The 26636-nt window shown below is 43.8% G+C and overlaps 1 protein-coding gene across 6 annotated transcripts in view; it reads right to left on the reverse strand.

The window, feature by feature from the left end:
• PRDM16 (PR/SET domain 16) overlaps positions 1 to 26636 on the reverse strand; it is a 696909-nt gene that overhangs the window by 71466 nt on the left and 598807 nt on the right. Inside the window, exon 1 of one of the 6 annotated variants that reach the window (XM_088452608.1) lies at positions 3596 to 3786. The exons of the other annotated variants lie outside the window; for them this stretch is intronic. Within the exon in view, the coding sequence (XP_088308734.1) occupies positions 3596 to 3703 (108 nt within the window). The 5' untranslated portion in view covers positions 3704 to 3786. Of the gene's footprint in view, positions 1 to 3595; positions 3787 to 26636 lie in introns of those variants that run through there. 6 annotated transcript variants of the gene reach the window in all.

Here is a 26636-nt window from a genome sequence, read left to right on the forward strand (position 1 = left end):
AGGAAAAAATAAATATCCCAGAAATAATAAATTCGACTATGACAATCTAATAATACTAAACGCCATTTTCTTTTTGTGTTTTACAAATGGTGTTTGTTGTCTTAATGTGCTACTTTTAGCCCTAGACAGATTTCTATTTTTTTTCTTTTGTTCTTTTAAATCCACATTTATTTTTGTTACTTTCCGGATATTGATATAAACACTCGGAGAAAAGCGACAAAAACGTTGATATTTCTTAGTACAGATAGAATATTTATGGGTCTTGCCAGCGCTGGATTTATTGTGTTTTACGTCTTAGTGGAGTAATACACTGATGTAATTAACACCTATTGCACCTGCCTCTATCATTCGTTCAGGTACCGTTTTAAGTATTTGCTGCAGCACATAGCCCCCCCACCCCCCTTGGACTCACACCCCCAACCCAAAACAAATCTGGTATAAAAACTGGAAACTGTCAACAGGACCACACTATCCAAAGGGTTAATTAAGATCCTGGTAACATCGAGAACTTCATACGTTTCATAGATCTGTCAAACTAATACTTGAAAATACTGTATAATATCCCTGCCAGGTGCGAAATAATAACCAAAGCAGCGATGCGCTGTAAACCATATGCCCGGCGTCTAAACCACTGTATGTCTACAATAAAAAGGGCTCTGAGGGCACGCTGTTAACCCTTTGGGTGCTGGACACGGATCCAGAGGTAACCAATACATTTACAGCATTAAACACAATCCAAGCTAAAATTACAACTCAGAGCAAAACAAATAAACAAATGAAAACAAAAAAAACAAAAACAAAACACAACAATTATAGTAAAACAAAACAAATATTATGTTGAATTGATCTGTTTAGGGCTATTGGGCTCCATCCAGTTTGTCTGACTTGACCACACTGAAAACACGTGCTTGGAAAAGTGTATAAAGAACTCTCTGGAGTTTATAAAAATAACAAGCCTATTTTACTTAGCAAATAACAAGAGAAGCGGAATAAACCTAGGAGAAAAGTAACAACGCTTACTGATCGGGGCTAAATGTTTTTTTTTTTTTTTTTCCCCTTAAAGCTCCATGTGCCTTTCATACCTCGTAGTTTGGCTAGTATAGAAAAGTACATTAATAGTTTATAGAGGGGAATCGTGTGTAAGTCTGGGGTTTCTCAAACTGTGTAATGTATTCCCCGGGGGGGACCTCAGGCGGGCTCAAGGGGGTACTTCAGTCTGATAAATTTAACTCAAAATAACAGTTTACTGTATGAGTCAAGAATATAATATACACAAACAGAAATTGGATATTTATTAAACATTTAGAGTCATAAGCGGCCACTCGTTGTGTACTCAAGTATATTGTACAAAAACAAACATACAGACATTGGTGGTTAGTCTGTTCATAAAAATTAAGGTTAAAGGATAATAATAATAATAATAATAATAATAATAAAAATATACTATTCTAATCAAAGACAACAATCAGTTCTACCAAAGTTATATATGTAGAGACCAGGACACATTCCTGATATTATCCTATGAAAGCTTTCGTTTGCCGGAACATGTTACATTTAAAGTCAATTCAGCAGAATTTTCAGCCCTCTCATAAACCTCCATTCATTGCTGAACCTGATAGAATGAATGGTATCTTGAGAAACTATAATAAAGCCAAACTATCCAAAGAATTCCATAAGCAACGTATCACCCTACTTCCAACTGTCACCCATCCCGTTTATTTTTGTGTCCAATTTCTGAAGACTAGAGAATAAAAACACAAACGATCTGACACCACTGATGAACACACTGCAACTTCCAAACATTGCAACAGTCGCAATCTTTATTTTATCTAAATAATTTGTTGATGCCTAGCTATTGTGGTTGCAGAACATTCCTCGTAGCAATAATAAATATAATACATAACCAGGCAGATTTTATTTTTTGACAGAATTACATATGAGACTACTGGGCATGACATAATTTGCTTTTAACTTTTGAAAAACTATAAACAGGCACGTTTCTATAATCGGTATTATCAAAATAACATGAAATACTTTTTTTTATATTAAGTATATGACAGAAATATTAAAAAGTTAATACATTTCCCCCCCCCCCATAGACTAGCTCCTGTACACACATTATTTTCAGTACCCTGTACAGAGTCAACAACATATACTGGCATTTAAGTCCACCTTAAATTTGTAAACGAATGTGATATATTATAATCAGTCAACTTACAAGTGAAAGATCGTTATTTTTTTAAAAAACAGGATATATTTTTAAAATTGATAGAAGTTTACGAATGTCGATAAAATGCCTTACACGATTCTCTTAAGGTGAGCAAATGCTTTCAGCACATTGCTGTACTATGCAAAGTTGCTTAATTACACTAGAGAAATCTGTTGTCATAAATAAAATACGAATGCAAGTGGCTCTTGTTGATTAAATGCTGATATGACAGTCTTGGGGTGGGGGGTTGAATTGTTCTGTAGACTCTAGCTGTGGGACATTGTCCATCTACACTATACTGCTTCTGTATGGGGATTGCAAGACATCTCCCAGGAACAAAACATTCCCAAATAAAGGATTGAAATATTGATATGATTCAGCTGACAATCCTATGTATTAACCTATCATGACCATGTTATTTTATAGTTCATGAAGCTGAAAAATAAACAAATCTATCCATTAAAAAAGTGTTAATGAGGGACTCAAATAATATGAGATTGCTACTTTTTTTTAATTAGAAATGTTTTATTTTATTAGACACTGTAGCACTGTGCAAATAATAATAATAATAATTATTATTATTATAAGTAAATACAAGATTAATCTATAATCTAGTATAACAAAAATTAATACAAAATAGCTGCTATTATATCCTTACAAGCCTTCAACAATTTCTGTTTTCAAATATTTTTTATTTTTTTTATTAACCTAGGAAAATATTGTGCAAATAAAAACAGGTCTATTGTTATTTTTATTCTGAAATAAACAAAATGTATAGTCTATCTGCATTTCACTACGATAATTATTTAATATGGTTGTATCTACATTATACTGTGCACTGCCAAGGTAATACGATCAGCAGCCAGATAAGCTGAAATAAGACTAAAATGATTTTGCTCACATTCAAGGAATAAAATATCCCTACTTCAGAGTAAACATATTTCATGTTGTTAAAAAGAGAAGACACTTTTGCAGAGTATGTTGTTTATGGAGCGTCTTTGCACCGTCCCGACTGCTGAGGCCACTAGGGGGCGCCCTCTACCCACACATCTCACTATGCCCAGAACGAAACCTGCAGATCTCCTGCACGTTATAATGCACGCTCCTTTCCAACCATAGTTATTCAATACAACTTCATTTTTTGTCTCTTTTTATTATTTTATATTTATTTTCTAACAAATTTTGGACAAAAAAAAAAAAGATTAATTATTAAAAAAAAAAAAAAAATCTATGTAAACTAGATGTCCTCATTACAAGCATGTGGGAATTTCACTGAAAGTCAGTGTCACAACTTTCCCAAGTTTAAGCAGCGGAGAGAAGATAGACAGAAAATCGGAACACATTGTGGAGAAAGTGACATAACAGACACAAAAGACATCATCTAACCTTTTTCCTCTGTGTAAGGTGCACCAGCTCTGAGACTTGACTTGTGTCAAGAGCCTTCCAGTCGGCTACTATAGTAGCAGTGTCTGAGGAGCTCGTTGCAAACACCATCCTTCATGCATTAGTGACACACACACACAGGGCACAGTGACAGTCTGTGTGTGTATGTGCATGTGTGTGTATGTGTGCCAGGCCTGAAGATAGTCCCTGGACTATCCTAGCCTTTGCATCATCACCTTATCTCTCCTGAGGTGGGGTTTCATAGCAGATTATCCGACTCTCTCAATGGTCTGAGATCCAAGCCTCAGTCACTCCCCCTAATCTCATCTCTCCAGAGACCCTCCCTGCATTATGTCTGTATCACAGGGCTACAACAGGCTGCAAATCAAGGGGGAGAGGAAGTTTCTACTCTCTTCCTCTCCAAGTTTTCTAACTGTTGGTGCATTTATACATCCTTCTGCAAACTGGGGAGCACTGGTTTAAAGAGCCCATAGCAAGCAATGCTTTGCATATTTTTTTTATATATTGTTACTGCTAGATATATTAAATATACCACTTTACTAGTATTAAGGTCCATAAAGGTTTCGCTCTCTCACAGTGGACTGAACATCAAATTTCAATTTAAGGACATTTCAGATGCAATTTTTTTTAACTGACTATATATACATAGTATACACATATATACACACAGTCTGGACGTTTTGATTCAGATATTTTATGTGCAATGAAAATACAGTGCATTTTTAAGATAAATCAAACAAAAATAAACAGTGTCCTTTAGAAATTGATATAAAATTCTAGAACTGCTCATATATGCATTTCTGGCAATCACATAATATACAATGATTTTGTTAATTATAAATAGAATTTTAAAAAATCTGATTATATAAAAATAACAAAATTCATATTATAATAGTGACAACAACAGCAATAATAATAATAAACATAATAATAAACATATAATAATAATAATAATAATAATAATAATAATAATAATAATCAACATAATATTATTATTATTAATAATAATAATAATAAAGTTTTATTTATATAAGGTAGATGATAAACATATAACCCAGATTGTTTTTTTTTTTTTAAAGTAAACATTATTTATTATGTGCCATAATACAGTGTGTTTAAATGTATTAATTAAAATGTACCAACAGATAACACACAAAATAAAAAATCTATGTTTCTGCATGTTAATATTCACAAATGTAACTATTCTTTTCTGTAATTCCAGTTTGGAACCATTAATTATCCTTACATCTAGCACCCAATCCACATGGGTATTATTAAAATAGCAACTAGTTTAATTGTGTAAAATGAATAAATATAATCGCAGTCATCCCTCTGTAAAATCTAATCTTCCTTTGTACAGTTAATTTAAACACATGCACAGTTAAATGGTTTGTAAATAAAAAGTAAAACAGAATAAATGACCAGAAGATAGGTTTGGTTAATATAATTTCACGGTTTCTGGGATATAGTAGCCATGAGTGGCGGAAACAAAATGCATCACTTTATTGGTGTAATATAATTTCATTCAATTGTCTAATAATAAAAGGATTGGAAATGGTATTCTGTTATCTATAGATTTCACGTTTCACCTGTCATCTGTACAAACAAAGGAAAGGCTTTAACGTTAATTGATTATTTAGGTTTGAAAATGCCCCATATGTTTGCTGAAGCACTTTACAGACTCAGGGTTTGTGTAACCCAGTACAGCAAGGCTTACGCTAGGCTGTGTGTCACTGAAGCACATTACAACTACTACTGTGAAACAAAAACCTCCTCGCTGTATAAACGCTCCGCTCACAACAAGCGCAGACATGGAACAAAAACTGCAAATATTAAACGAAATAAATAAATAAATACTAACAACAACATGAAAATGTCCTGATGAAAAACAAATTTCACTTTATGTCAAAACGTATCATTACGCTAATTTGAAAATGTAGAGACGTTAAGATCAAGTGTAAGAAAATGTTTTGAAAGTCAAACCCTCTAATCTTGGCAAATGTGCCTTGATCACAAAAATACAGAAAACAAGTCTAACAAACTAATAAAAAATATATAGATACATTCACATAGACAACCTTTTTAGAATTGTGCCCCTAAACAGTGCGTAGAGAAAAAACAAACAAAAACAGGTGAATATTTTTAAAAACCTATAGCAAAGAACAGTTTATTTATCTCAATTAGTTAATTATTTTAACTACATTTCATTGTTTTTTTTTTTCAAACCTTAACATAGATAGTGTTCACATATTGTGTACCCTTGCATGCTGGACATGAGACAAGTTACCCCAAAATGTGATATTCTATTCTAGGCTGGACTTGGCAACAATGGTACAGAGTAGAGACTTAAAAACTGTGACTTGCAACGTAAAAATACATTTCTTTACTTTACTGAAACCCTCAAATTATGACAAAAATTAAACATCATCAATGACTAGTATTAAATGATCAAATCCAGCTATAAAAGATATATACTACACTCAGGGACCAGGACACATTGTTCCTGGAGCTTCAGAATACTGGAAGCCAAAATGAAATGCCCGCTGAGCCAAACCAATACCCCCGGCCCATCATCTCATTTATGAATGCCCTGTAAAACACCTTTGGGCATACTTTAACATTTTTTGTATTAGCTGATATATATGATTTTGTTTCTATAGTAATCACTGGCTAAATTATGATAATATAATTATAGCATACAGAAGTGAAATTTATTACAATAATAATTAAAAAAAGTCCTTTCTGTTTTATTCTGTAGACAGCGAGTTAGAATTCTCACCCCTGTTATGTTGTGCCTTGGATATTGAATTGTTCCTAACAAAAGGCTTCACTTCCTGACAACCCACGTAGAGAGCGAACAGACATCTGGGCACAAGACTGGCCCGTTTCTCCGGACCAGCTCTGAACAGAGAGGGGAAGAGGTGGAAGCTGCACCTAGGGTCCCGCATGTACTTTCCTTTGTTTTAATTACTTGGGAAATATATATGTCTATATATTTTCATCTCTGCTGGTGGAGAAAGCTTGTGCAGGATAGTTGAACAAAGCACTAGCATTGTGTTCCCTAGTGATAGAAGTGTAAGCTATATGCATTGTCTGCTAGGCCAACACAATAATTGTTGTGGAGAAATGACTTCACAGAAGTTCTTGTAATTATGATTGTGATCCTGTGCTCTCAATGGCAGCAGCTTTAATGACTGTGCCATTAAACTCATTAATACTTTATGGTACAACAAGGATAGCCCTAGAACTGTAGGTAATCTACGACTCACAAACTCTAGTTCCATTTGAGCGGTCATCCTTTAGATACACTTGGTGGCTGAGAATGGCGGATGATGTGTATCATGGTAGATAGGGATGGAGCTGGGTTCTCTGGAACCCCCCAGCCAAGGTCAGCGGTGGTGTTGTGGAGTGTAGTTCAATGTCTTACTATACATGTACAAAATCAGATTGCGGAACTTGGATGGTGGACCAGTACCCGCCTAAATGCCCGCAGCATCATTTTTTTTGTTGTTAATGCAAGCAGACTGGGGTGGCACCCTCCAACTTCACTAAGCGCGCTTGCCATGTTTTGCTAGTCTTGATAGTAGACAAATTTAAGAGCAGCTTTTGCCTGGACACAATGGAGGGAGCCATTTTGTGAGGAAGGAAACAGCCTATCAACACACTAGGAGCAAGTGACATCACTGAGACAACTCGTCATGGTTTGGGCATACAGTTTTTTGTTCTAATTACATTTCATTAATTATCGACAGTTGTGTGATAAGATGGACCAATCTGTGTCCTCGACATGAGAAAGCAGCCTTTGCAGAACAAGTGCCCTATTGGTTGACAATCACCTGAAAGGTCCTTGGCATCAGACAGAGCATTTTGAGGAGGCGGTGTTTAATATAAGAAAAAATATATTGGGGTGAACATCTCCTTTAATATGGGAAGTGTAAGGGCCTTATTCTTAGTCGGACGCATCGATGACTGCGTTTGCGTGTTTTGCGCAGTTGCATTCAAGCTTTATGCTAATACTATTATAAGCCTTTCCCTGGTGTACATCCTTGTGTCTGAATGTGCATCTCAATCGCTCCTGTGCTCACACCCTTGGAAGCATGCACTGTGCGGTTTATTGGCGCATACGTAGATGGAAAACATTACCCATTTGCATGAATATCGGCACTACGTCCAACTAAGGATCAGGGCCTGATTCAGCTCGGATCGCAATCGCATCTGCATAATCGCCCGCAATGAAAGCTGCAATAATAGGCTAATGTATGCCACAGCTCAGCCAGCAAAAAGACGCCCACTACTGCTTTCTCACATCCGTAATACCTTGCAGTCCTGCGTGTACATCGGTAACATCGAAGCGCATCGGCCCCTCACGCACAATTACAGCAGGCCTGACCGTCGCAGCAATTGCAAGTCAGCGATTACATGAGCTGCGTGGACAGTCGCAGTGGATAATTTATGCATACCCATATAATGGCGTTCAAACGGACAGGCACGCCTGCGTTTTTACGACCACTCCCCCAAACGCTCACTGCCCATCACTCACTCTGTGATGACTTCCTATGTGCGTCTGTAATCGCAGCGCGATTGCCGCACAGACGCAGTGCAGCTTATATGCATGCGCCATGGCTAACAATCACTTGATCTGCGTACGCCGTTGCAATTGCGATCCGTGCAAAACCAGGTCCTCAGTCCCTACATGTGTAATTAGCAGGGTAAAGGCCCCCATACATGGCTCGATATACTTGCTATATCGTGCCGTGTATGGGTACAATATCGTACCCGATATCGTGCTGCGCTCTCCCGCGGGATCGTAAATCGCATCCCCAGGTCTTCCTGCATGTTCATCTGATCTGGGATGCGATGTACGATCCCATTCAGAAGAAAGAGGGGGGAGCCGGCATATCGTGTGGTGTGCGGGGACCGCACGATTGCCGGCGGTAACAGCATGATCCGTCTGCTGTCGGATCAGCAGTCGACCTACACAGTGTATCACACCCATGTACGGGCACCTTTAGTTTCGTCTTGTATTGGTGAAAACACTATACAAAGAAGAGAAAATAAAAACATCGGTGACAAATATACCAGGACACTGTGAGAAAGTCATACTGTAAAAGTGAAAACACAGCTTGGTAACGTGGTTTCACAGATCTTGGTGAAAACAAAATATAAACTGTGAGAACTTAGGGCCTGATTCAGACCCACTCGCGAGCGGCTGTCCGCTCGCAAGTGGGTCGATGTTATGGACTGAGCATGCGCACGACGGAGGGAGCTCCGTCGTGCGCATGCGCCAGACACGACGAGCGAAGGAAAGTCCTTCGCTTGTTGTGTCTGATCAAAGGGGGCGTGCTGTCGATGTTGATTGACAGCACGCCCCCTTTGGTAGGCGTGCCGGGGGCGTGCCTCCCTGACGGGGGCGTTCCCACGGGAACGCCCCCGTCAGGGAGGCGTTCACTCCGGAGCTTGCGGTTGAAAACCGCAGGGAGGCGTTCACTCCGTCAGGGAGGCGTTCACTCCGGAGCTTGCGGTTGAAAACCTCAACCGCAGGCTCCGGCTCGCAATTTCGATGGTCGCGATGGTCTCGACCAGAAGGACGCTCCATTTTCATGGAGGCCGGCCCTCATTCAGAGCGTGCGCTCTGCTCAGAGCGTACGGCTCTGAATGAGGGCCTTAATTCTTAAAAGATTTACTGTATTAACAAGTCTCATTAAAATCTGCTTACTCCAATGCTCTTCAGTTTATCTACAACAAAACGTTTATTTTCCAGTGTCTGATGATATCTAACAATATTTAAAATTGAATAGAATAATTACTTTTATTAGTGGTCTGGGTTTGGTGTAAAGCTTGAATTGTTATTACTGTTATTGTGTATTTATAACGTGCCAGCAGCAATGTATACTGAGGACAGCAGAACATACAAAACAGGGATAACAATGGGGATGATCAATCTAAGCAAATGAAGGGCCTCATTCAGACCCACTCGCGAGCGGCTGTCCGCTCGCAAGTGGGTCGATGGTGTGCACTGCGCATGCGCACGATGGAGGGAGCTCCGTCGTGCGCATGCGCGAGACGCGATGAGCGAAGGACTTTCCTTCGCTCGTTGTGTCTGATCAAAGGGGGCGTGCTGTCGATGTTGATTGACAGCACGCCCCCTTTGGTGGCCGTGCCTGCGAGACGGAGGCGTTCCCAAGGGAACGCCTACCGTCAGAAGCCGGCCCCACTGACATCACTAGTGATGTCAGCGGGAGTGATTTTGGCTCCGATAGAGCCAAAATCACTCCTGGCCCTGCGGTTGAAAAATTCAACCGCAGGCTTCTGCTCGCAGTGGCGATGGTCAAGACCATCGCGACCATCATCCTGCACGCTCGTATATGCTGTGGGTGGTGACCCACAGCTATACGAGCGTCCAGGACGACGCTCCATATTTATGGAGGTGGGCCCTGATTCAGAGCGAGCGCTCTGGTCAGAGCGTCCGGCTCTGAATCAGGGCCGAAGTCTGGATGTAAAAACAGACAATAGTGCCTGTTCTAAAACTAGTGCATGACCTATGGGTCTGTGACTTTTTTGTTTGTTTTTCTAAATATTTTTTTTTTAAACTCTCTTTATAGAAACTGTATTTATATTTTTGAGGGATGTTTCATGCTACAAATTAAATGAGTGCATCAATTTAAAGTAACAAATAAAGAAATCATGACATAAACACAATATAGAGTAGTAGCGGGAACGGTTTTAGAGAGGAGGGGGCCCAGGTGTAGCCTTCATGCAGGTCCCCTCCTGTGTAAATCTCCAAGGAAATGTCAGCCGTGTCATTTTCTTGTTGATTTCTGATTGCAGCACCAGTCGACGCGGGACTCCGGAGAGAGAAGTCTAATATAATATGGGTGCTGGCTGGGTGTGTGGTGTGGGCCCCCCCTGGACCCTGGTACCTGTGTGCCCACACATCCTGCACAGATTATATATATGCCAATGAGTTGTAGCACTCCCGCCCCGTTCCTCATACATGGTAAAAAGTGGGGTCTCTGAGTGGTCCCAGAAGCGCACTCTTAAGGAGCATACACACTAGACGATATGCTCCCTGAGCGATATCGTCTAGTGTGTCCCCGGCAGGCTGTGCTCAATATTGTTCATGACATTGAGCACACCCGCTGAACGATATCATTAACGATATCGTTCAGCGCCGGGCTCTCTCCCCCATTCCATAACATGCAGCAACCTGACAATATCGTCAGGTTGGCCTGCAAGTTTACCCGATGATCGATAATGACGAACGACCCGCGGGAATGTGCATCGTTCGTCGTTCATCATTTAGGTAAAAAAATGGACGATAAAGAGAACGAGTGAATGATAACGATATTGTTATCGTTCAGTCGTCCACTTTAATCGCCCAGTGTGTATGCACCTTTACACTTCCTCCTATCCAGTGCTCTGCAAGGTAAGCTGACTCGGCTGTCACTAGAACCTGAAGGAACTCAGCCAGATAGGCCTGACCTCTGACATACAGAACCCATACTAGACACAGCAAGTACACTGTATTACCACCACTATAGAGGGGGCAATAGTGCGAACATCTACCGGTGTATACTTACTGCTATCACATCCGGCTGCTCATGATGCAGTTTCATGCAGTTTCCATGGAACTGCATTATTTAGTAGTGAAAACTTCTAGAAATAATAGTTTACATTCTAGCACCCTGCACCTGTCACAACCCGTGCGGTTCCTCTTTCCTGTCTAGGTTGTCACTCTCTGTTCTGGTGCTTCTGGCACTTTCATCAGTTGAGTGTGTGAGAAGCACCAGAGCAGAGAGCGACACCCCAGGCAGGAGAGAGGAGCTGCACGGGCTGTGACAGGTGCAGGGTGCTAGAATGAACACTAAATAACCTGCACTTTGTTTCAAGTAAAAGCTTTGCAGTAGCAAAACCATAATTTTACTGACATCATCAATGCAAGAGATAGGTACGGCATCATGCATGCGGCTGTTAATGAGTGGGGGGAGAGGTGCTTTGGGTCCGTATTCACTTGCAGTCTGTGCACAGGGCACACAGTGACATTGGTGTGAGAAGTGGGTGAATAGGAGGTTACATAGCAGTCTGTGCTCAGGGCATACAGTGACATTGGTGTGAGCGGTGGGTGAATAGGAGAGGTTACATAGCAGTCTGTGCACAGGGCACACAGTGACATTGGTGTGAGTGGTGGGTGAATAGGATAGGCTATATAGCAGTCTGTGCACAGAGCACACAGTGACATTGGTGTGAGAGGTGGGTGAATAGGATAAGCTATACAGTCTATATAGGTGAATAGGATAAGCTATATAGCAGTCTGTGCACAGGGCACACAGTGACATAGGTGTGAGAGGTGGGTGAATAGGATAGGCTACACAGCAGTCTGTGTACAGGGCACACAGTAACATTGGTGTGAGTGGTGGGTGAATAGGATAGGCTACATAGCAGTCTGTGCACAGGGCACACAGTGACATTTGTGTGAGAGGTGGGAGAATAGGATAGGCTACATAGCAGTCTGTGCTCAGGGCATACAGTGACATAGGTGTGAGAGGTGGGTGAATAGGATAGGCTACATAGTAGTCTGTGCACAGGGCACACAGTGACATTGGTGTGAGTGGTGGGTGAATAGGATAGCCTATATAGCAGTCTGTGCACAGAGCACACAGTGACATTGGTGTGAGAGGTGGGTGAATAGGATAAGCTATACAGTCTATATAGGTGAATAGGATAAGCTATATAGCAGTCTGTGCACAGGGCACACAGTGACATAGGTGTGAGAGGTGGGTGAATAGGATAGGCTACACAGCAGTCTGTGTACAGGGCACACAGTAACATTGGTGTGAGTGGTGGGTGAATAGGATAGGCTACATAGCAGTCTGTGCACAGGGCACACAGTGACATTTGTGTGAGAGGTGGGTGAATAGGATAGGCTACATAGCAGTCTGTGCTCAGGGCATACAGTGACATTGGTGTGAGAGGTGGGTGAATAGGAGAGGCTACATAGCAGTCTGTGCACAGGGCACACGGTGACATAGGTGTGAGAGGTGGGTGAATAGGATAGGCTACATAGTAGTCTGTGCACAGGGCACACAGTGACATTGGTGTGAGAGGTGGATGAATAGGATAGGATACATAGCAGTCTGTGCACAGGGCACACAGTGACATTGGTGTGAGTGGTGGGTGAATAGGAGAGGCTACATAGCTGTCTGTGCACAGGGCAGACAATGACATTGGTGTGAGTGGTGGGTGAAGGTGCTGCTGCCACCAGTCTGTATAGCGCTGCTGGTCACGAGGGCCACTCCCACGACAGGGCCCCTATGCAAAGCAATACAACTAGAACACCTCAAATAAAATACTATTTTGACAGAAGCAATTTAATCGTAGCCGTAGACACGGACAACAGCTAGTGTCTCTCTCATTATTACATTTTATTTATAGGGCGCCACAAGTGGTCCGCAGCGCCGTACATACAGTAAAGGGTACACAGAACATTACAATACAGTAACCAAAATATAAACAGAACACAAGTAACAATTAGCAACACAATTCTCCATACACAGTACAGCTCTGAAGGTGAAGGCTGTCATAGAAGTGCTAGAGAAGAGGCTGTGAGACAGTGGGGAGGAGGACCCTGCTTCTAGGAGCTTACAATCTAGGGGATATATACACATACCGATTTTTCACCTGTGACATCCCTGTGTCTTATGCTACTTGTTGTTCTACTTTATTCAATAGATCTAAGATCCGGTTAAGCTGTACCACATGTGGACTAACCGCCACCAACACCTTGTTACAGATTCAACACCACGTACCTTCGCCAAGTATACTGTACCTTGCTTAGCAATCTGTCTGGAGGACTACTGTACCCAGCACATCTGCTCGCACAGTGCCGTAGCTACCGCTCTCGGCACAGGCCACGCCCCCTCGGTACAACATCAGGTGGAGAGGGTGTGACCTGCACCCGGCGCCAGGATCGGGTGATTACAGCAATGCCGGAGCATCCTCAGGATGCTTTCAGCTGCTGTAAGGGCAGCATTGTGACTGTAGAGATCCTGGCAGCAGGGTACCGTTACGGGCACCCTGCTAGCCAGATGCAGGAGCTGTGGGTTGCAGCGCTCGCAAACCCCTAGTTACAGCACTGTGCTCGCACTTCGCTGACAGGTCATAGGCTCAGTGCCCTGGTCTCCAGCATCGGGTTACTTCTATACTCTGCCAACAGGTTACGAGGCCAGAATGCGCTCACACATTACTCTGCTAATAGCAATCATCCGCCTCAGCTGTCTACTTCGACTGGACAGTCCTGATTTTTGGGAATTGTCCCACCATCCCGGATTTTCGTTTCAGCTGCTGGGGTGCCCTGTTATCTGCAGCAATGCAAGGATGATTAAGAGGGAGTGGTACCCTAGCAATTCAGAGCAGGGCCGTAACTAGGGTGGTGCGACCAGTGCCATGGCACAGGGCACCGCAGGCCAGGGGCCGCTGTTTGGGCTGTCAATTTTCCTGTTTATTATCATTCTCACTTGTAGCTTCCTCTTCTTTTATCCCCAGCATCTCCTAACCTCCCCTATCTCTTCCCAATGAGGCCATGGCCGTTTTTCAGGTGCACTATCTTATGTCCCTATTTGAAAAAAAATGGAGGGCTGCGCCAATGCTCTCTCTGGCATAGGGCACCAAAAAGTCTATTTACGGCTCTGCTTCAGAGTATGCCCTTAGAAGACGCATCCCGGACCCCTTTTTAGATACACTGAGCTTATGATTTCATGATCACCTAATTATGAAGATGGATTGGATAATGCCAGGTATTTTAAAATAAATATATACAGTACAAGGTTTATTTGGAACTAACTGCTGAGATGGGCATTCATTGGGACAAATTGAATTAAGTGAGTAACCAGGAAAATCTTGCTCATTTTTTTTTGGCTAGCGCCTCTATGGGAAACATGCAAAAACAGGCAGGGTCTTCCTGCCCAGATGACCAAAAAAGAATTAGTGCAGCTACTTCGGTCTACCCCATTGAGTCAGTGTACTAAGAATTGTGAAGTTCACCAACTGGACGCCAATCTCCGCGGTTATGGCAGTAACCACTTTTAATTTCCTGAGAGAATACATCACCGGCCAGCAAAAGAAAGATCAGACAAAATGGTTCATTATAGAGCAATTATAAGTTTAGTTATTAGTATTATACTTTTATATGTTGTTGCTATATTATATATATTAAATTATACCTGTTGCCAACATGACACGTAGCAGAGGCAGACATTTTGTGTGTTACATCACCAAGGTAAAAAGGCATAAGAAGACAAGCACACATTAAAAAAAAAAAAACAGTAGGAACTAACCCCCTTGTCAGAAGTCTTTTTACATTTATGCATTCCAGCAGATTTAAAAAAAAAAAATTAAATAATTGATTTTATTATAAGAAGTTTAAACCGGAAATATGATATCACTTTGCCATTTGGGTATCACACATTGTCTACCCCCGCACACCACAGTGAAAACAGACCAGCAAGTTCTTCTTTACCCTGGGGTAACACCTCCTCACATAGCCGTACTAACCACAGGGGGCTGGTGGTATGTATTCTCAATGTTCCTGCATAATGAATTCACCACAAACCCACAGGTACGTAATTCAGTAAACACGTTGCAAGATTACACCTCAATGTGAAAAAGCAAACCCAGCAGACAGCTGCCATAAAAGAACATATGATCTGTGTAGGCCTGCTGGTAAAATATATAATAGTCCATCATAACACAATAATAACCCTTGTAAAACAATTCCCATGATCACCTGTCTATTGGGAAAGTGAATCTTTCCAACAGGACCATAATACACATCTATTACACTGTATACAGACAATGGACACTACACCCCCAACATGACCTGACCACTGTACATGACCATAATACACATCTATTACACTGTATACAGACATAGGACACTACATCCCCAACATGTCCTGACCACTGTACATGACCATAATACACATCTATTACACTGTATACAGACATAGGACACTACATCCCCAACATGTCCTGACCACTGTACATGACCATAATACACATCTATTACACTGTATACAGACATAGGACACTACACCCCCAACATGACCTGACCACTGTACATGATCATAATACACATCTATTACACTGTATACAGACATAGGACACTACACCCCCAACATGACCTGACCACTGTACATCACCATAATACACATCTATTACACTGTATACAGACATAGGACACTACACCCCCAACATGACCTGACCACTGCACATGACCATAATACACATCTATTACACTGTATACAGACATAGGACACTACATCCCCAACATGTCCTGACCACTGTACATGATCATAATACACATCTATTACACTGTATACAGACATAGGACACTACATCCCCAACATGACCTGACCACTGCACATGACCATAATACACATCTATTACACTGTATACAGACATAGGACACTACACCCCCAACATGTCCTGACCACTGTACATCACCATAATACACATCTATTACACTGTATACAGACATAGGACACTACATCCCCAACATGTCCTGACCACTGTACATGATCATAATACACATCTATTACACTGTATAGAGACATAGGACACTACACCCCCAACATGTCCTGACCACTGTACATCACCATAATACACATCTATTACACTGTATACAGACATAGGACACTACACCCCCAACATGACCTGACCACTGCACATGACCATAATACACATCTATTACACTGTATACAGACATAGGACACTACATCCCCAACATGTCCTGACCACTGTACATGATCATAATACACATCTATTACACTGTATAGAGACATAGGACACTACACCCCCAACATGTCCTGACCACTGTACATCACCATAATACACATCTATTACACTGTATACAGACATAGGACACTACACCCCCAACATGACCTGACCACTGCACATGACCATAATACACATCTATTACACTGTATACAGACATAGGACACTACATCCCCAACATGTCCTGACCACTGTACATGATCATAATACACATCTATTACACTGTATACAGACATAGGACACTACACCCCCAACATGACCTGACCACTGTACATGACCATAATACACATCTATTACACTGTATACAGACATAGGTAACTACATCCCAATGGTGTATTAAATACATTTTTCTTTCTGTTTCTTTTCACCTAATCCAATGGATTGCTTAGGAGACTCCCCTCCCCTTCTCTGTGAGCAGATACAGACCAAGATAGAGGCACCAGAGAAAGTTGTATTATATGGCAGGTACAACAAGTGGATAGTTCCAATGATGACGGTCCGATCATTAGCAAATCCCTTGTGATTGGCTGTTTGCGAACACACCGCTGACACGGATTAGTGATCTGTTTGTCATTCAGGCATAGATTAAGCTTTTGTGAGTATGTTTAAGTAAAATCTTATGGTCATTTTCTTTGTACACAAAATGTTGCTTCTCCTTCATTAAAGCTTTGGAAGTTTTATTAATGGCTAATATTAAATGCGTTTCTAGAAATGGTAAAAACCATGGGTGGAAGTGGGACTGGAGTAAACTAAGTGAATACGCATCTTGAAACGGTTTTCTCATAACATATGGCGGCATCCGGAACTTCTTTAATAAACGCAAAAAAGTGCCTGCGACTTGGGACTATGGGCCTGATTCAGAGCCGCTCGTACGTTCCTACCGATGTTCGCACAACTGCGCATGCGTACGGATTTTAATACACATGCGCGAACCAGTCAGTGCGGCCGAAAATCGTGTGCTCGCTAAATAGCGAATGCCTGCTATTTTGAGTGACAGAATGAGGCGTTTGTGGGTGGTAACAGGGGAAGGTGCTTGAAAACGGGGAGTGGAGATCCGAACGCAGGCGTGCTTAAAGGTCAAAATGGGCGTTTTAAGGGTGTGCATAATTAACAAAGCAGCGTCATTGACCACGTCACTTGGTTGTTTTATAGTCAGAACTGCTCGCATGATTGTGGTAGGAAAAACCAACCACAAGAATAGCGAGCAGTTCAGACGCCTTTCGATGTACTCGATTAATCTAATAAATAGCGGACATGACGTATGATGCGAGCGGCCAGGGGGCGTTTTTTCAAAATTACGTTCGTATGTTTTGTTCGCTCGTTCAGACATAGAGGCGTGAACAGACTGCAAAGAGCGAATGGTTCATTTAAATAGCCAGCCCCTTTTTCTGAACGAGCGAGCGCAAATAGCGTCCGGCTCTGAATCAGGCCCAAAGTTACAGCCACCATCGCCCCAGTCTGTGTGATATTTCAGTACATTGACCAGAAGCAAGCTACTTTACTGGCTGTGCTATCCTGCAGTTCTACTTGGAAGATAATGGGTTCCTGACAGCTTGTGCCAGCTACCTCTGTGCTATATTTTCAGTCTTTTCCATACCTGGACGCAAACCCCGTGATGTCAAACCCTGCCTAAATTCCTTACAACTAGGCCATGCCCCAAACAATTGTTTTGCGAGAAAATTATTACACCTCAATAAAACTGACATCAGAAAGAAGATGAAATGATTATGGGGAAGAGAAGGGAAATAATGGTATCTGCACTAAATGCTGAGATCTATAGACATTCTACTAGCACTATCATAACACCATTCCAAAACTAGATACATTTGTATAACAGTATTAAGATCTGAATGTATAAAAATATTACTAACATTAGACAAACACAAAGGTGAAAATTAAAATGATAGGGTTAGAGATTCTTTACATGCGCAGAATATCACTCAGGCTTATATTAATTATAACTAATTATATAGTACGTCTTTTCATTAGAGCAGATTTTTGTTTAGCGCAATTTAAAAACAATGTAAGAAATAATTGAAATCATACAGCAGCTACTACTTCACTTTTTTTCCTGAATCAATGACTAATAATAACAGTTTTTAAAGGACCTATTCACTAAATGTAATTATTGTGAGAATTCTGACAATGGTTAGTAGGTTTCTAGTGTGTTTTGAAACATTACTCCATTTGGAACAGACGGCTAAATTCAATTAGTAATATTGCAAAACAGATCTATAGGCATTAAAATGCCAGTGACGTCTATAAATGCCAGAATATAGGGCCTGATTCAGAGCCGGACGCAATTAGCGCTCGCTCGTCCAAAAAATAGGGGTGGCTATTCAAATGAACCGTTCGCTGTTTGCGGTCTGTTCACGCCTCTAGGTCTGAACGAGCGAACAAAACTTGCGGACGTTTTTTGGGAAACTACGCTCCCTGGCCGCTCGCATCCTACGTCATGTCCGCTATTTATTAGATTAATCGAGTACATCGACCAGGTTATGAACTGCTCGCTATTCTTGTGGTTGGTTTTTGCTACCACAATTTTGCGAGCAGTTCTGGCTATTAAATAACCCAGTGACGTGGTCAATGACGCTGCTGTTTTAATTATGCACACCCATAAAACGCCCGTTTTGACCTTTAAGCATGCCTGCGTTCTGATCTCCACTCCCCGTTTTCAAGCACCTTCCCCTGTTACCACCCACATACGCCTCTTCCTGTCACTCAAATTATCAGGCATTCGCTATTTTGCGAGCACATGAATTTCGGCCGCACTGACTGGTTCGCGCATGCGTATAACGATCCGTACGCATGCGCAATTGGGCACACATCGCTCGGAGTGAACGAGCGGCCGCTTACGAGTGGCTCTGAATCAGGCCCATAGTGTTATAAACAGCTACAATCTTTTTTTTTTTTTTTTTAATAGATAGCAAATAAAAATGTACATGACCACTGCACAAATTAATCTGTCTGATCTAGGGGTAAGATATCGCTTGATTATACAGCTTTTATACCTAAATTCCAGGTCTGACCCGGAGGTTGAAACAGGATTCCAAACCGGATCAGACCAGGAATTTAGCCGGCTCCGACCCAGGATATTCCCGAGCCGGCGCCGTTCACACCGGAGCCGGGTCTGCAGTGACCTGGTTTTTCTGGCGTTGAAGTGGACGCTTGGAGATGACGTCATCTCCAAGCGCCACTGAAGCCGGCCAATTGGCAGGCATGTGGCACGATCCAGGTCATCGTGACCCGGATTGCGCCGTTTACACTGCAGGGTTTCACAGGTTATTTCCGTGTAAAACCCTGCAATTTACCTGGGTTGGATTGCCGGGTCACTCCCCTTTTACACCAAGGAGCTACTTGGGTTGACCCTGCAATAACCTGGGTTTTAGCTCTGGTGTAAAAGGCATTCGGTATGAAAAGCCGGCTGCCGCATGATCGGCAGTTCGAACCCCGGCTGCGGCAGCCCGACAGAACAGCAGAGCCCGGCAGCGGAAGCCCGACAGCGCTGGAAATCCCGATCGTCCCCAAGGTAAGTACTTACTAACCTAACCAACCCCCCTAACCCTCCTTAGGGGTGCCTAACCCTAACCCCCCCCTTCCCCGCTGCCTAAACCTAAGTCCCCCGGAGGGGTGCCTAACCCTAATTCCCCCCCGAGGGTGCCTAACCCTAACCCTTCCTCCCGCGAGACTAACCCTAACCCTCCTGGGGGGGTGCCTAACCCTCAGTCCCCCCCCGGGTGCCCTAAACCTAACCCCCCCGAGGCTGTCCACTCGCGGTTTTCGGCATCCTTTCGATCGGGATACCGGATGCCTGTCTCCAGGCATCTGGAAAATGACAGGCGTCTAGATTTTAGATGCCTGTCATTTAACCCTAGGCGGGATATCGGATTCTGGAAGCCGGCGGTCGGGATTGCGGACGCCGGCTTCCTAAACGTATCCCGTGTTAAAGGGGTATTAGCCAGGTAACCCTGGAAGGCGCAGAGGCATGCTCAGGGTGATTTGAACACACTTTAAGCTCTCAAATCTCATTACAGTTTTTGTTTTATAAGAATAGATGTTTATTAGAATGAAATATTTTCTGGGCACTCATTTTCCTTTTTTTTTTTGCAAAATAATGTTTAGATTAACAGATTCTTCCCAGTCTGAGCTGGGATAATTGGATGCCGGAGATTTTTTCAACTCATCTCAAACTGGATTTTTCAATTGACCGTTCAGATTGACATGAAACCAGTGGCAGCTCCAGAGCTGGGGCTGCAGCCCAGTCCAAAATTCAAAAAGGGGAGCAACACCAACTGCCACCCCAAACTCTGCCAATCATTGCCGGCCAGGACTCACTGGCAGTTGGTGTGGCTCCCCTATTTGAATTTTGGACTGTGTTGCAGACACAACCCCAGAGCCGCCACTGCATGAAACCCTTACCTATAGTCAGGGATGTTAGGCGTTCGTGTAAGCCATGATGGTTCTCCGGGAAAAGTCATTGTATAGATTTCCCTTTCAGGTCTTGTGCTCCAATAAGTATTGCAAAAGATATAAGAAAAATACCCTAAGTTTCAGGTTATGGCGATTCCAACGAACATTACAGGTCTTAGGGGCTGATTCAGCAGAGGAGGCTGTTGCGATCGCAGCTACTAACATGATAGCACTAATATGATAATGTAGCAGGAGGCGCTACGCCTCCTGAATGCATTACTGATCCGAATTGCATTCTAGAATGCAACTTCGGATCATCTGCGTGACAAAAGAGGCCAGGAGATCTCAGTCAGCCAACAGAGATCCTGGCCTCGTCACTCTCCCCCAACGGCGGCGACACGCCTCTGTTTTGGGACACAGTCTGCTGCCGAACTCTGGGCTCGCTTCAGACCCACTCGCTAGGTGCGCTCACACGCAGCCAAAGTATGCAAATCCCGTGATCGCACGGCAAGGCATTAGCACGCCCACTATGTCTTGGCGTGCAATCGCGATGTGTATTTAGATGCCCACCAGCCTGTCTTAAGACGCCCACTTTCCCACGTCATCTGCAGGAAGTGTATGCAACAATCGGTAACATCGAGCACCATTGGAAGCGAACGCAGTGCTTGTGGCTGACCATACCCTACCGCAAGCACTGCGAGTGCTTCAGTGTGTAATTCAACCATGTGATGTGTACAATGACGCTGCATCTTAATTATGCACGCCTCTGAAAGGAGTGTTTAAGACGCTCAAACACGCCTGCGTTTGCACCACCACACCTCCGTCTTCATCGACCATCCCGTCACCTCCCATAAATGGCTTGTCCTGTCACTCATTCTAGTGAGCTGGCTGTGCGCAGTGAGCGCTTCCCGATCGCATGGACTAGTTCGCGCACTGCGATGCATACGCATGCGCACATTGCAAAACATCAGCAGCTGCATGCAAACGCAGCCTAGCGAGCGGGTCTGAATCGGGCCATCTGTGCGATATTGCAGACCCGTACTGTACATGCGCGGTTGTGGTCCTGCGGGTCTGATCTGTAGAAGGACGCAATGCTAATATTTTCGCAGTTAGGTGATCATGATCTGCCCATGAGCCTGAACCGCGCTGCCCATGAGCTTGAGCCACGCTGCCCATGTGGCTGAGCCGCGCTGCCCATGTGGCTGAGCCGCGCTGCCCATGAGCCTGAGCCGCGCTGCCCATGAGCCTGAGCCGCGCTGCCCATGAGCCTGAGCCGCGCTGCCCATGAGCCTGAGCCGCGCTGTCCATGAGCCTGAGCCGCGCTGTCCATGAGCCTGAGCCGCGCTGCCCAAAAGGACCGATGGCCAGATGGGCCGGTCCAGCTGAAAGCCCTGGCCTCCCAGCTCCGCCTCCCAGCGCTCTGCTCGGCCGGGGATACTGAAAGACGGGGACGTGCAGCCTCTCTTGCGGCTTCGCACGCAAGGGTTGTGCAAGGGGACTGCCAGGACTGCTTAGTAGCCACAGTCCATCCCTACCTCTGCCCCTCTATCTTGTTCCATAACGCTGTGCACATTGGCAGGTACCTAGGGGCCTATTCAATAGGCCCCTGGATAATGAAGTATCTGACTCCGTGCGAGTTGTCACGGTAAATTCGGCATTGCTTTGGCATGGAGACAGCTGATCCAAAAATCAGCTCTACCTGCAATCCCCAACACTACTACCAAAGTGGCAGTGATACTTACACTGCCGATCCTGCCCAGCGAGCATGCATGCCCTGAGTTCATGATTGCGCACAGCCGCAGGGAATGCAGGGCAGAAGGGGGCAGAGGGATCTGATTGGATCCCTCTTCACAACATGAACCTGCTTCTCATAGGATGGAGCTTGGCTCCAGGAACCAACGCCATCTTCAGTGTTTGCAGGATATTAGACAGCCCCATTGGGCGCTAATCATGAATGGGCCCACAACTAAAAGCAACTACAGTAATTCAGCTCGTCCTTGGATGCCAAATCTACCATCTCCTTTTTGCCTGTAATACTGTCTTACCAACCACTGCCCAAAATTCTGTAAAGCTGCGTACGCACCTTTTTCGATCATCGGCTGATCGTATAAAATGCTCCTGATCAGCCGTGCATTGTGGGCCTGATTCAGACCCGCTCGCAAGCGGGTCGGTGGTGGCCCAGTGCGTGCGCGAGCCCCGTAGCGAGTGAGACCTTCACTCGCTCCGGAGCTCGCAGCTAAACGGGGCGGCTGTCGATGTTGATTGACAGCTCGCCCCGTTTTGTAGGCAGGTAGGGGGGGTGGCTGAACAAACGGAGGTGTTCCAGAAGGAATGCCTGCCGTTTGTGGGCGTCCCTACTGATATCACTCGTAGCGACAGTAGTGGACTTCCGGCTCTATTAGAGCTGGAAGTCCACTCGGCATTGTGAGTGCTGAGACCCTACCTTAGGGTCTCCTCGCAATGCCGATGGTCTCGATAATCGTGACCATCTCCTGCCCGCTCGCACTAGCTGTGGGTGGGCAACCATAGCTTAGCAAGCGGACAGGAAAAAAAAATAAAAAATAATACTCCCCACCCTGATTCAGAGCGTGCGCTCGCAAATAGCGTGCGGCTCTGAATCAGGCCCTGTGTCCCCAGCATGACCCCATCAGCTGGCGCAGAGCACCGTACACACTGTGCCGTTATAGCACAGTGTGCTATTGGGAGGTCGGGCCAACAAGGCTTAAGCAGTTCATAAGATGCGATGCCCCGATCCAGACATTGCAGGAGCATTATAAGCCATTAATGGGCTAACGCTCCTGCATCGATACATCCTACACACCTATACAATCATCGGCCCGATCACCCGATATTGAATGATCGGGCCAAGGATTGCTTAAGTGTGTACCCAGCTTAACTGTTCTCTGTCAGTAATATGCAATATCATATCTTATTAAAGCAATTATAAACGCAAATATATTCGCTGTCAATAAACCTTTCTGAATAGAGACAAACAACTACATTTATTCTCCCTGCTAATATGCTACATCTGTTTCCATTCTAAATGGGTCAGAACGGAATTTTTGACTTTCCCAAATTGTAACTACAGCACTAGGATAATACTGTAACCCGAGACACCTCTCAGTAATACATAATTGAGTGTGGATGACCTTTCAGTGCTGTTTCAGAAATAAAAGGAAATGCGTTTTACCACCCTGGTGATAATTGCAAATAAAGCAATTTACATTATCCCTATTCATATTATCCTCCAGATTGTCATAATCAGCTGCATGAAGAATTAAGTGCATCCCATGACCTTGAAGTTCTTTCTGTGGATGGCTCCTTTCAAGTGTCCGAAGCTTGCGGTTATCAATCACTATTGTCTGCCTTTCATTACACACAGGGACGTCTTTTATTTAACCAGCTGGGATGACCTAAGAGCTCCCATTGCCGTAAGAGAAGCTGGATGTGGATGAAACTTCCTGAGCCCCTCAATGACATATCTGTCACTTTTATTCTGTTTTTCCCCAGCGCCTGTGGCGCGCCACTTATATTCATAGTTATTCTTAGCTGTATTTTATTCTGATTATGAAGATTAGTCACTGGCAATGATTAGAAACATGAAAACGTGATTGCATAGATGGTGTCATCTATGAAATAGAATGGATGAACGACACCAGCACAGGACAAATCAAACAGGGGGTATCTTTTTTTTTTTATTATCCCGTTTCCCAAGTAAACCGGCCAAATGGGATAAATTCAGTCTAATGGTAAGGAAAAATGTACAGCTCCAGTGATATCTATCTATTGATGTATATTATAAAGTAAATCTAATATTGACTATATTTGTTTTCTTGACATATGAATCAGCGAATTCAAATAATGATGTTTTATTTCAAAGCATATATAGAAAATAACTCATCAGCTACGGCTGGCGTCCCTAATATGTGGGTTTCAAACTCCTCCCGAAAAAAAATCTGTGTACTGCTAACAAGTAAATTAAATTTTATTAATTTTGTAGTCGTGTCTAATTTCTAAAGTCATATGTTTATTGGAATAATAAAGTAAATCTTCAATATCATGATAGCATTACGAGTTAATGAATGATAAATTGAGAACTGCATTGTGGGTCCAGGACAACAGTTTATGTCCCACACTTAAAAATAAAGGGTTATTCTTGCTGATTGAGCAGAGCCACAGTTTTGTCTAATCAGGACCAGTCTTAAGCTGGATACACACTTGCCGATATATGGGACGATGAACGATATATCAGTAGCAGATCGGCGGAAGTGGACATCTAATGTGTCTGTGAACGACATAGTTCACAGACATATCAGGCCAGCGCTGCAGCACAGTCAATGTCGCTATATCTTGCAGATATATCTGTATATCTGGTTACGTGTAATGGCGACCCGTCGACCGCCCCCTAACCCTGGCTGCAGGGACTGCCGACACTGACATTACAACTGGGCGGGCACATTTAAATTAGGGATGAGCGGGTTCGGTTCCCTGAGAACCGAACCCACCCGAACTTCGGGGATCCGGGGCGATCCGAGCCCAAGCTCGGATCTCCCTGTCTGCCCCGGATCCCTCTCCCGAGGCAAAACCTCGAGATCTGCTGTCGGATCTCGAGGTTTTGCCTCGAGCGGCCATTTAAAAAAAAATGCCTTTGCCTTTAATGGGCAAAGTGCTGATTGGCTGACAGAGCCGTCTGTCACGGCTCTCAGCCAATCAGCATTATGGTGCTCATTTGCATGTAGCACGGACTCGTGAGATCCGTGCTACATGCATCTGTGTGATTGACAGTGACACAGAGCACAGATGGGTCAGTGAGACCCGTCTGTGCTGCTGTGTATTTCAATGACACAGATGCACGCACGGACCAGGAGATCCGTGCTACTTGCATCTGTGTCATTGACACAGAGCACTAACGGGTCCGTGAGACCCGTCTGTGCTGCTGTGGTAAATAAAAAAAAAAAAACCTGTGTAAAAAGAGAAAAAAATGGCGTCCTCCCCCCCAAAAAAAGAGCAACCAGCCCCGGGCATTAGTGACCCAGTGCTGGGTGTGCTTAAATACAGGGGACAAACGACATAGGGGTCCCCTGTACTTAAACACAACCAGCACCGGGCTAGTCAGAACCAGAGCTGGTTGCCAAAATACGGGGGACAAACGACGTAGGGGTCCCCCGTATTCTGCGCAACCAGCTCTGGGCTCTGATCCGGTCCTGGTTCTGGAAATACAGGGGAAAAAAATGAGTAGGGTTCCCCTGTATGTTCCAGAACCAGCACTGGACTTTTTCTAGCGGGGGGCTGATGCCACAGCCAGGGGAGCCCTTTCACCGGGCCCCCCAGCCGCAGCATCAGCCCTGACCGCTAGTCAGCCCAGGCCGGGGATCCCTGGAGAGCTGGGGACCCCCCCAATAAAGGGGTCACCCTCTCCAGGGCACCCCAGGCCCAGGCTGATAGCCCGGGGCTATCCCCGCCACCCCTGGTGGCGGTGGGTGGCGGGTTGATTGTGTGGTGTGGTGTAAATAAAGAATATCAAACATTGTCTTTACAAGTAGAACTGCAAGTCCCAGCAAGCCTGCCCCGCATGCTGGTACTTGGAGAACCACAAGTACCAGCATGCAGGGCATTAAGGGCCCACTAGTACCTGTAGTTCACCTGTAAAAAAATGTTTAAAAAAAACACAGGACACACACACCGTGACAGTATAAGTTTATTAAACATACATACACACACACACACACACACACATGTACACATACTCACCTATGTAACCCTGTAGCATCGGTCCACTTGT

This window comes from Taudactylus pleione, unplaced genomic scaffold (assembly GCF_031769625.1).
Source record: "Taudactylus pleione unplaced genomic scaffold, aTauple2 ptg000554l, whole genome shotgun sequence".
Lineage (NCBI taxonomy): Eukaryota > Metazoa > Chordata > Amphibia > Anura > Myobatrachidae > Taudactylus > Taudactylus pleione.